General features: G+C 34.7%; 1 protein-coding gene and 1 long non-coding RNA gene across 8 annotated transcripts in view; one reads left to right on the top strand and one right to left on the bottom strand.

Annotated features, from left to right (window-relative positions):
- Positions 1–12,114, top strand: part of LOC113413660 (uncharacterized) — a 301,334-nt gene that overhangs the window by 122,511 nt on the left and 166,709 nt on the right. The gene's annotated exons all lie outside the window — the stretch shown is intronic.
- The window catches only part of KLC1 (kinesin light chain 1), a 55,648-nt gene that overhangs the window by 8,053 nt on the left and 35,481 nt on the right, over positions 1–12,114 (bottom strand). For 2 of the 7 annotated variants that reach the window (XM_026670084.2, XM_026670085.2), the window contains exons 14-15: positions 7,033–7,151; positions 134–200 (exon numbers count right to left, since the gene is read on the bottom strand). In XM_026670084.2, the coding sequence (XP_026525869.1) occupies positions 134–200; positions 7,033–7,151 (186 nt within the window). Of the gene's footprint in view, positions 1–133; positions 201–3,082; positions 3,999–7,032; positions 7,152–8,091; positions 8,696–12,114 lie in introns of those variants that run through there. The other 5 variants (XM_026670086.2, XM_087952231.1, XM_087952232.1 and 2 more) reach the window with 3 other exon arrangements.

The following is a 12,114-nucleotide window of genomic DNA, read 5'->3' as shown; positions in this document are numbered from 1 at the left end:
ATGAAACACTATCAAACTTAGTTCCATGTATGAGTTTGGGTTCTCATATGCCCAAATTCATCATTTTACCTATAGCTATTTTAAGCCCTGCCAGTAACGTCTAGTTGCATAAGAATATTATAGGTCTTCTTACTTGAAAATGATCTTCAGTTGTTTTGCCACCCACGTTAAGAATATTCATTGAACTGGCACGCTTCATGCTGGACAGTGAACATGCAATGATAAACCAATCAGAAGAGCTGAAAATGGAAAGCTCTGAATACACAAAACATATATTACAAGAAAATAACTCCTACACTAATAACACCGTTATGACTGAAAGAAATACAATTTAGTATACACACATTTTCCTATATTTATCACAAAGGTCATAAAATTTAAAATTATTTTAAGTATCATTTTATTAGCAATTAAATTCTTTTGCTCTGAACTGGAAAATCCCACCATAGAACTTCTAAAACCCACTGTATCGTACTGTTTTAAATCATTATTTTAAAGATAGATATAGTACTACCGGTATCTACATTTTTTAAAAAAAATCCTTAGTTAAGAACATGTAGTTCATTCTTAGTAACTAAGTGGACAAATGATAGCCTATCTTGACTTGTCCCTTAATAGCTTTAATTTAAATTAAATAATTAAATAATTTAAATTATTGGTTTTTAGAGATTCTCTTTTCTGGAGATAGTTTTTCTGATCTGGACTGCAGATTGTAGAATATAATATATATGAGGCATTGCCAAAATTCTGCCTGAATATTTAAACATTAGCCAACTGAAATCCACAATCTGCAGAGATTTGGTAGCAAACCTCACTGTATTAAACAAGGTAATCAACTCTTCAGCCCCAGAGGATGTTATTATAATCATATTTAGCTATAACAATGCAGATAAAACCTTGTAGAATTTCCATGGTATATTCCAAGATTTATTGAATGATTATCCTACATAGAACTACAGTTATAATAATTTAGGGGGTTCTAACATTTTAGAGGTTTTACCCTTAAAGATTTAAAACCAAGTAGCATAATATACAAATTACTATTTTTCTATACTCTTGGTGTGCTCAGCACAGCAAACATTTGCATTACTGTAGACATTTGCCAGCTGGGATTCTTATGAATCTTTAAGGTCTAAACAGTAAAGTTGGGTGATTAATTAAACTTGGATATTTGGGGATGAAAAACATAAGGGAGCTGACTATTACTACCCAGTCAGTTTACACTGGTCATTTTGGTAAGGGATTTTTATGGGAAATTTGCAATAGTTTATTCCTTGCACTGGAAAGGTCATATTGTGGTGGCTGAAATTATTTGGTCTTATAGATTTGTGTTGTGAGTGAAGCAAGTGTATATCAGTAGACAGGCACACCATATCTTTTGGCACAGCTTAGCCAAAAGACAGTCCCAGCAACATATAGATTTTCACGGGTACAGGTATGCAGGTCTTGGCGTGTTCGGGTCTTTTCCCGTGTAAGATTAAGAGTATCTTGGCGACGTTTTGGCGAGGTCCCACTCGCCATCCTCAGGCTGGTGCTTTCAGCTGTGTTCATGGCGTGTGTCCGTTTGCTTGGTTTGGGGGTCGGGGTGTGTGGCAGCTGGTGATGCAGCCGTGGTCTGGTTTCTGGACGGTGGCTGTCTTTCGTCTATGGGATGGGTTTGGGTTTGAGTCTGGTGAGGGAGAATGGTGGTGGTGTCATGTGTTGTTTTGGGTCCGGTGTTGGTTTTCCTGGCTGGGACTTGTTTGTTGATAAGGGCTAGTTTCCAGATGTCTGGTAGGCGGGAGGCATTGTCCTGTTTATTCATGTTATGGGGGTGTTTCTCTATTTCGATGGCTTCCCTGATTATTCTCTTGTTGAAGTGTTCAGTATTGGAGATTAATATATAGGGAGACGGCATCTCCAATCACGCTTTGCTCGCACAAGCATGAAGCCGAAAGCACCAGCCTGAAGATGGCGAGTGGGACCTCGTCGAAACGTCACCAAGATACTCTCAATCTTACATGGGAAAAGACCCGAACACGCCAAGACCTGCAATAATAATAATAATAATAATAATGTGTGTGTGTGTGTGTGTGTGTGTGTGTGTGTAGATTTTCATGGGTACAAGTATGTAGGTCTAGGTGTGTTCGGGTCTTTTCCCGTGTAAGATTAAGAGTATCTTGGCAACGTTTCGGCGAGGTCCCACTCGCCATCCTCAGGCTGGTGCTTTTGGCTTTGTGCTTGTGCGAGCAAAGCATGATCGGAGATGCCGTCTCCCTATATATTAATCTCCAATACTGAACATTTCAACAAGAGAATAATCAGGGAAGCCATCAAAATAGAGAAACACCATCATAACATGAATAAACAGGACAATGCCTCCCACCTACCAGACATCTGGAAACTAGCCCTTATCAACAAACAAGTCCCTGCCACTAAAACCAACACCAGACCCAAAACAACACGATACCACCACCATTCTCCCTCACCATACTCAAACCCAAACCCATCCCATAGACGAAAGACAACCACCGTCCAGAAACCAGACCACGGCTGCATCACCAGCTGCCACACACCCTGACCCCCAAACCAAGCAAACGGACACACGCCATGAACACAGCTGAAAGCACCAGCCTGAGGATGGCGAGTGGGACCTCGCCGAAACGTCGCCAAGATGCTCTTAATCTTACACGGGAAGAGACCTGAACACACCTAGACCTACACACACACACACACACACACACACACACATATATGGTATTCAGCTTTGTTGGCATTTTTTCCACGTCATTATAGTTGTGCTTTTGAAGCTGTAGCACGTTTGCAGAATCTCATCTGCCATCATCAGGCTTCTGGATAGTGTTCGACAAACACTATACAGAAGCCTGATGATGGCAGATGAGATTCTGCTGAAACGTTGCTACAACTTTAAAAGCACAACTATCAGGACATGTGAAAATACCCGAATAAAGCTGAATACCATACATGTAAGTACCCACGAAAACTTAAGAAAACAAATATGTGTGTGTGTGTGTGTGTGTGTGTGTGTGTGTGTGTAATTTTCTCACCTATGCACACCATTAATATAACAAGCCTTGGAAATTCAAGCAAATTTATTGTAAACAAAATAAGAAATATTTACACTGTATTGGTGCCAACAATAACAATATATTTCTGCATATCCAAGTACTTCAATGCATGCATATTAAAAAACAGGTGTTATCAACATAAAGTAGTAAGTCATGCAATATTTACATATTATTTATATATACTGTTAAAACATGTATTGTTAATCTAAAAATGTTTAACACAGCACAGATATGAACATCTGAGTTTTTAAATGAAAATTATCCACAGATGACACTAAAACATTAGTCAATTTTTAAAAATTGACTTCATACCCAGGGTGATATAAATTTAATTGTTTTGGAATATAAATAGTAGCAGTACATTATATGGGAAATCTTTGACAAGACAAAATCTGGTTTTCACATGTTTCAAAATTCCTGTTGCATTAGAATCTGCAACCAGGTCATGATACTATTATTCCTGCAGCACCATTCCTTCGAGTACAAATCAATTAAGGTACAGGAAAAAAAATCCCGACGATTTGAACTAATATCAACACTAGATAGCCCACTAAAGACAGGGCTGTGTAAAGGCTGAGTGTCTAAGGGCTGAGATTGAAGTGAAGGACATTAGCATCAAGAGGCCTGCCAGTTAATTTAGAGAGGTGGGAAGAAGAAGCCTAGAATGTTGACTTGTGGCTATAGAGAACAGATATACACAGCCTGTGACTTCTTTGCACTGCACTGGGAAATCACTGTTTATATCTTGTCTGTAATAAAAAATTAAATCTAGTCAATTTGATCTGAGCATATTCTGCCTAATGGAGGTTAGAATTGAATAAAGAAAAACCTATTATTTACTGCTGAGTGTTCATTTGATTTCCTTAAGCACGTTCAATAAACAATTGGCCCCAAGTTCCAAGTTGGAGGTGGGTAGTGGTGTAGATTGTTCTATAAAAACAAAAAACAAATCCAACCCTAAAAATTGACATTACGGGCCATTGTTTTACTGATCACACATAAATATCATCATGGACAGATACCACTTCAAATGAGCTATTAGTTAGAAGTTAAACTATATAACAGTTTGTATTAAATAAAAGTAGATTGGAATCTTGTTATTCTTCTATTTGGGCAAATTCCCACTTGCAGCAGAATTCAAGAAGTCATACATGTTTTGAACCAATGGATTTATGATTCACAACAGCAGTTTTCCAAGAGTGTAAGCCTCTTAAGATAGGCTGTCAAAAACAGTTTGTGATACTGCTCTGAGACTTGCTATTTTTAATCTTAAAATCATCACGGCCCTTTATATAAATAATGTTTCAAATTGTTTATTGAATAATAATCATATTTAAGGAAATGCAGCAGCATGAAAGTAATATAGGAACATGAAAGTAATATAGAAGAGAAGATATATAATTATCTACAGTGACAAGTTGAATATCAGAATTTATTTTTTTATAAAATAAAACTCCTGCAGTGCCAACTTAATTGTGCCAAAATAAAGTTAATTAACATAGAATGTAAGACTACCAAGTTTCACACTGGATAATAAACAATGTAGCTACCGAAGATTTTTCTCTGAATGCAAAAACTTCCTCAAAGCTGATCTTCTGGTAATTATCTAGACATATGCAGATAGGATTTGGTTGTGGGGGTAATGTTTTGTTTTCGGCACAGTATAGAAATTATTTGCCTCTTTCTTATTTTAGCAATCTTTTTATATGATTTACATTCCTGGGATTTCCTAATAATTTCCCATCCAAATACTATCTAGTTTGATCATCCTTAACTTTTCTGAGAGCAGGTAAGTTTTGTTGAATGCTCCCATCTACTGTGATTTACCAAATGGGAAGAGATTGGAAAGTTTGAAAGCAAACAATCATCTCGAAAAAAATAAAAGCAATAGTTCAAAAAGGAAAAACATGTTTTCTATTTAAAAGAGGGAAACACTGCAGTTCTTCTGAAGGAATTCCAAAAAAGGAAGAAAAGTTAGAATAAATAAGATGGGAAAATACTATACTGTAGCTTGGATTAGAATAAAAATAAAACAAGTACCAATAATAATAATTATGAATTTAGAAGGATATTACTTCAATTGTAAGAAATTAAAAAAATAAAATTGCATTTGAACTCCAATAATTTTTTTAATCAACAAGCTCTGAAATATTATAAAGGCATAATTTAGTTGTTAAACCTTCCTTTTTATTTCTTAAAAATATAGGTAATTCTCTTTCAAAACTGTGTATAGAACTTTATAAAAGTAATACATAAATCTTAATTTATTTCCTTCTCCCCATATCCAATACTATTCCAAAACTGATAGGTTTTTCACTTGTATAGATTTATCAGAAAAAAGGATCTCAAATTAATAGAAATAGCAGATCTCAATAAGGGCACTTAAATAATACCGTTATTTAACAATATTTTATAGAATGTATATTTTCAAAACAAAGTGGATTGCTCTTTGAAAAACAATGAAAGTAGTTAAGTATTTTATTTGTAAACCAAACTTTAAAATTGATGAAAGCTTATGCTAATGCAACATTTTAAAGCAATATAAAATAACTGTGAAATGTTTACAAATTTTTAAGTTGTTTTTTACTCAGACAAAGGGAAAAGGCTGGTTTTAGAAAGAAAAATATTCTTGAAAGAAACAAAAAGTGCATTTAAGAATATTTTAAGGAAAGGAGATGGCTTTGGAAATATTTTGCTATTATTTATTGACTGAAAATCTAGTAGTTCAGAGAAAAAGTATCCCAAAAATGTTTAACTGCCTTATCAATAACCTAAATACGGAAATATTCCAAACTGGAAAGTGACAGATTAGAAAAGATTATGGGATAAAGGCCTTGATGGTTACAGACAAAGTCAAAAGATAATCACAAGCAGAAGTAACCATGTTTACTGTAGCAAAAAAACAATCAGATCTGATCTAGATGCTTTCCTTGTTAAAAGAAAGACTTTCATTTCCTTTATTACTGTTACCTGTTTTTCAAAGCACCATAGGTAGAAATAGATTGGTTTCTATATTTCCAACCAGACTGTCTTCATTGTTTTTACTGAAATGGCATCGTATAACTTCTTTTAACAGTTAATAATACTTTCATGTAATAAAATCTGTAAAGTTTATTTCCTTAGACCTGGAAACAACTCTCTCTCTCTCTCTCTCTCTCTCTCTCTCTCTCTGTGTGTGTGTGTGTGTGTGTGTGTGTGTAGAGAGAGAGAGACAGACAGACAGACTGATAACATATCTCTGTATATTTGGAGTGAATAACAAAGTTATTCATGCTTTTTACGAAAAAAAATTCAAACCATAAGATTCATAAGGAAGAATGAGCATACATTTCAAAAGGAGCCCTGATGATATTGGTACCAAGTATATCTTTTATTTATTAGAAGGACTGGATAAAGAATTTCAGTCCATTTTAATATAACAATAGTTTATTTGCAGGAATTCTAGACAAAGTAGACGAACAGGTTTTATTAATATGTGAGAATTTAAAAAAAGTTTCATGTTTACATGTTTATTAAATGTAAACAGGTCCCAATTAAACAGATCTGTACAGATTCAATAAACTAGTTTGATTAGATATTATACACATGGGTTAATTTCTCATGTTAAATTAAATCTTAATAACTTTCAGAATAAATTAAAAGGCTCGTATTTGTTATTAAGGAGAACCTGCTGAAATTCCAGCCAAGTGCATTAGTCATTCTATGTAGGATGACAGCGCAATCAATTCTTGAACTAGTCATTTATATAATGTCAAAATTTTTACAAAGCCATAATACTGTTTACAAACTTTTTACAACTATTTATGACTAACTTTCAACATCATCCTCTGTACTGCATTTTTGTGAGAACAGCTTCCTGATTAAACTCTGGTGTATTTGCACAGCAGATAAACCCATTACACAGCAGCATAGGTTTAGGCATAATTCAATTCCCATGTGTTGCAACACATCTAAAAATAATTACCCAGGACTTTCTCGTGAACTTCCTCCCTTCAGTTTTCTAACCAGCTTCTCGCTGCTGCGTCTAATTGAAGCACGAAGTTTGCTAAAGGAACCACTGCGTTTTAATGATCCAGTGCCATCCTGAAAAAAATGACCACGTTTAAAACCACAGAATCATTCATCCTTTGTCAGAGTTTAGTGATCACGAATAAACACCAATTGGTTATGTTCTGCTGTCATTGAAGTTATAAGCAAGTATCACTGAAGTTATAAGCAAGTATATAAACAAGATTTAACAAAAAGTTATTCTTAATAGATAGAGTGGATAATCTCCAAGATCACTTTGAACCCTTAATTCTAAGTTTCTGTGATAATGGCTCTGAGATGAACAGATTAAAAATAAGTACACAATATATTATCTATCGGGGGTGCATCACTTTAACTGAACCATGATGACAAGTTAACCAAGAATTACAATTCTCATACATTTCAACGAAACAAATTTTGGTAGATAGTTTTAATAAGATAAAATGATTTAATTATCTGAACACTTAATTGCTCATTTCCAATAAAATTAAATGGACCTGTATCAAAACAGTATATAGGTAAAGGCAATTCCTTGCACAATAGCCAACATTTCTATTAGCAGCACAGACATCTAACCCATTATTGCATTCTATGCAAACCATGATGCAGTAATAAGAATACAACAAAAGCCCACCACCAAGCAGTAGCATTATAGTAACAGCCGAGTGAGCAAAAATGTATTGAGGCTCAATCTCATTTGGCTCATACGTAGCAAACATATTAAGAACAGAAGCATATGATAGCACAAAACATTTTAAGTTCTTGCACTCTAGACTTCTAGAAAGTTAAGATGCAAGGCCATAATTTTACAATAATATATTTGGTGACATTTTCCAGAGGACCAATTTACATGGTGAAATATTTTGTTAACTTTATTCTCTAAGTAACTTGTTTATGCTTTATTTCAAGTTACTAATACCTTGCTGTTTTTAGAAAATAAATCTTTCCATACACAAAAGGTAAGAAAGTACTACGCAGAAGACAGAGACAGACGTCAGTTGGACTGAGTTTATTAGACAAATACACAAAGTCACCCATCACCAAGATTAGTAGAGAAAAGCATAATTGCATCTTCACATGAATACTAAACAGCACTGCTACTTTTGAATAAGCATTAAGTCAAGACATCTATATTGATGTTAAACCCTGTTATAAGTCTAAATACAATGTAAGCATGTACCTTACAGTTTGAATTATTTTTAACTAATTACTTTGTCAAAGTAACCTTCATGCTATTTTAATTTCTTGCGTAATAGCTTAAACTATCTTTCATTATAGTGAAACATTTACTTATGAATTTTCATTCTTAGTTTTGTTAACTCGTCTGTTACACAGCAAATGGTTATTAAGACTACATTCTAGAAGACTACATATCTGGCAAAGCGACACATATACAAGAGAAAGAGGATCCCCTGTCCCAAATGTGAGAGACACCAGCACTGAAGAAGTGGCCATTTTTACAGGAAGTATAGCTGTGACAAAGATCTTAAGGGATTGCTAAATACACAGCAGTCAGTAGTGGAGAGAAGTTAGAGCTTGAAGATGGTGTACGCCCGTCATGCAGGAGACAGTATTAGAGTCAGAAAAGGCATCTAGGCCTGTCGGACAGAAATGGAGAGAGAAAAACCTGGATGAAACTGTTGCGGAGGAAGTTCAACAGTTTTCAGTTTCAAGCTTGTTAATACTTATTAACAGTATTTCTAGGTCACCTAATTATGTGAATTGCTCCGTATATATACTTAGCAGAGAAGGGGGAAATTGAATATCTTTAAGATGAAAATAAAAGCCTTTAGGCAGTCCTTTGTCTTCTATTGCAAAACTCTTAGTATTCACATGCTGAAAGAATCAGAATCATCCTGTGAATATAACAAATATAATTGAGAATATATAGATTTTATAGCCAATGAATTTCCATTAAAAAAACACATCAGCCAAAGTCAAAAGGGACCAAAAAAACCCTAAAAAAAACCCAGAACAAGGTAGAGCAATTTGATTTTTGGATACTATTAACAATACCAATGTGCTCATAATAAATGCATCAATATTCCAATACTTCATTATACTGTTAAAAAAGCAAAGCAATAAACAGATGCAGACCGTCCAGCTTTCCCAAGAGAGGCAAGCCTCCAGTCCTTTACATTAAAAAAGTAGAAGAAATGGCAAGAGTTTTGCAATGATAAATTGCCCAAACAGAAGTATACTATAAGATTTGAAGATACCTGTTGGAATACTCGTATTGCGGCCTCAACCTTTCTTTGAATAAATACTATTTATCAATTCCTTCTTTTTTGTTCCTTCGATTAACTGTTTTCCACCTAGACTGCAAGGAGGAAAGTGTGACTGTTCTAAATTTACACCAACCTCAAATTTATGAATAAGATCCAATGAGATTGGCCTGCTTTCTTCTTAAACATGTAATGAAAATCTGGGCAAATTTTAGGCCTGACAAATCTGTGTGTATTTAATTAAACAGTAAAGCACCAGGGGCTTCTAACTGAGGCTTAGGTTACCGTTGATGACAAAGTCAACCTAAACACTTACTTTCAGTATCAGAACTGAACCCCTCCAGAGTTGCCTCAGCGAGATGGGTGGTATACAAGTTTCATAAATAATAATAAATTTACAACCACAATTTATGCTCGCTGTTTTGAGTTATTTATAAAAATAATAAAGATGGGATTAAAAATAAATAAATACATACATTTATATGTGTTTTCTCCCAAGCTTTGATTGTTAAAGTACTTTTGAGGGAAAGGAAATGATTAGAAAATAATGAAAACTACCGAAGATTAGAAAACTATTGTCCATGAGGAAGATCCCAACAATTATACACATGGAGTGAAGTTAGCACATTTATTCTTATTTATAGATTTTCCAAAACTATCACAGCACAGGAGCAATACTGCATGTTAAATATTTAAAGTTTTAAAGTAACATTTAAAAAAATATTTGTTGTTTAAAATACTGCCTTGACCACTTCTACAACAAAAAATGTTGTAAGAATATAGTGTAAGAATGAATAATAAAACACCCTGAAGCATTACTGCCTAGGAAGGATAACAAGTCCTTCTTTGAAAAAAGAATGTAACATCTATTCTTAATCAAGAGGCTTTTCTGAAAGATTTTCAATTTTTGTACCTTCTATTCAGAATATAGAAACATATATTGTATTCCAATAAGCATTTGAAATCTATTTCCATTGCAATTACTTGCCTTCAGTCCCTTTCTAGGAACAAATGGCAGATTGATGATGGCTCAGCTAAAAGCGGAGCTGAAATTTGGAGCTAACGGAAAGCCGTCCAGTAGATCAGCTCCTTTGACCTCTTCAGTGAGGTATTAAAGTGAGTTGGGAATGCAAAAGAGAGAGGCTGAAAATCCTTATCATATTAAATTTCCATCCAATTAATTATTTCAATATCACAAACTGCTAGGATTATTTTAAAGATGACTTTTCAGGCAAAGATAACATGTTAAAACAATAAAATATGATTAATATTCTTAGAGAAGAATCTCAAATTTAGCAGTGTTTTGTAAGAATATGATGGATGTTTAAATTGCAGCTATATTTGACATGATTTAAATCTGGTTTACTCAACCCTAAAGACCACATATCATTCAAAGCAGATATTTCCATTTTGAAGGAAGTCATTATTGATCAGAATATTTTAAAATATGGACTTTGTGATCTAGAAATACTGTTTATTTCCTTGAATGCTCTATCTAATCACAAATCTGCATATATCTTAATAAAAAATAAAACACATGCAAACAGTGCATCTTCCTGCACTTGAAAACGGAAGGCATGCCAAGCAGAGGGGGGAAAAATTCAGGGAAGAGTACAGTACACAGTTCTAATTCTAACAGGAAAAATTAAAGAATAATAAGGTAATGGTGTTTCTATTATATGCTGATTGACTGTCTTAGCACTGTTAATATTAAATCAGAAAGGAGGTCAAAGAAAGTCAAAGATGAGCAGGAAAAAAAGTCAAAGAAGAAAGGAACAAAATAGAGCCACACAACCTTTGGGGCTCTAAAATTCAGACAAGATTTTAGAGCAACAGAAGAAATGTCCGAAAAATATCCCACTATTGAAACTAATCTACACTTCCAAATGCAAGATGAATTGCTATTGGTTTCAAATGTATTATAAAAACAAAATTATCATGATGCGCTTATGATGAGCAATAATTCTATCTGCTCAGGATATCCAGTTACAAATCAAAGCTGGAAAACTATCTGCTGCTACAACAAGCGAGAATCATTACAACAATGATAAAGTTATCAGACAAATAGAAAAAGAACAATACTGGCTTTAAAAAGTCCTTTTTGTTTTAACTTCTACAGCACATTTTTGCATTACCCAATGGGAACAGATAGCATGAGATAAAAAACAAGTTTTTTTCTAAAAATGCAACAGACTTCCAGGACGTTTGGAAGCAGTAATTTATCCTGCTGTAGAGCCAGATTTTATTTTTGCATTCTAGTGTCATGAACTTTGAGAAATGTTGAATACAGAATAGATTCTGCAGCACAGCTCACAACATACAGGTGGTCCCTGACTTACAACAATTAATTGGAACTGGAATTTCTGTCATTAAGAGATGCAATCATAAAGTACAATGTCATGTGACCACATCACTTAGCAACAGCAATCCTGGTGGTCTTCATTGTAGTTGTTAACTGAATCCCACTGGTGAATAAGCAAGGACCCACTTAGATCAAAGCCATTCCTGCCTTGATCCCTCCCCATCCTGAGCTCCAGTAAAATAAGGGAGCCTCCTCTTCAGCTCCCCCACCTTCCTATCTCTGCCCTTGGCCACTTTGCCTAGTAGCATTCCTTGGCGGCAGCAGCAGCAGCAGCAGAAAAAAGAGGCCCAAGGCCTTCGGCAGTCTCAGCCAGCCATCACTATTCTGAATCCCTACTTCAGCCTCAGCACTGCCAACGACAGGGAGTGCCACCTTAAGCCCCACACTTGCAGCCAACTAGAGCCACAGCACAAAGTCCCAGCCATCACCA

Source organism: Notechis scutatus, chromosome 1, assembly GCF_049901735.1.
Source record: "Notechis scutatus isolate UNSWTSFEM ecotype Mainland chromosome 1, rNotScu1.2, whole genome shotgun sequence".
In the NCBI taxonomy this organism is placed as follows: Eukaryota; Metazoa; Chordata; class Lepidosauria; order Squamata; family Elapidae; genus Notechis; species Notechis scutatus.
This window is presented reverse-complemented; position numbering and strand designations above follow the sequence as displayed.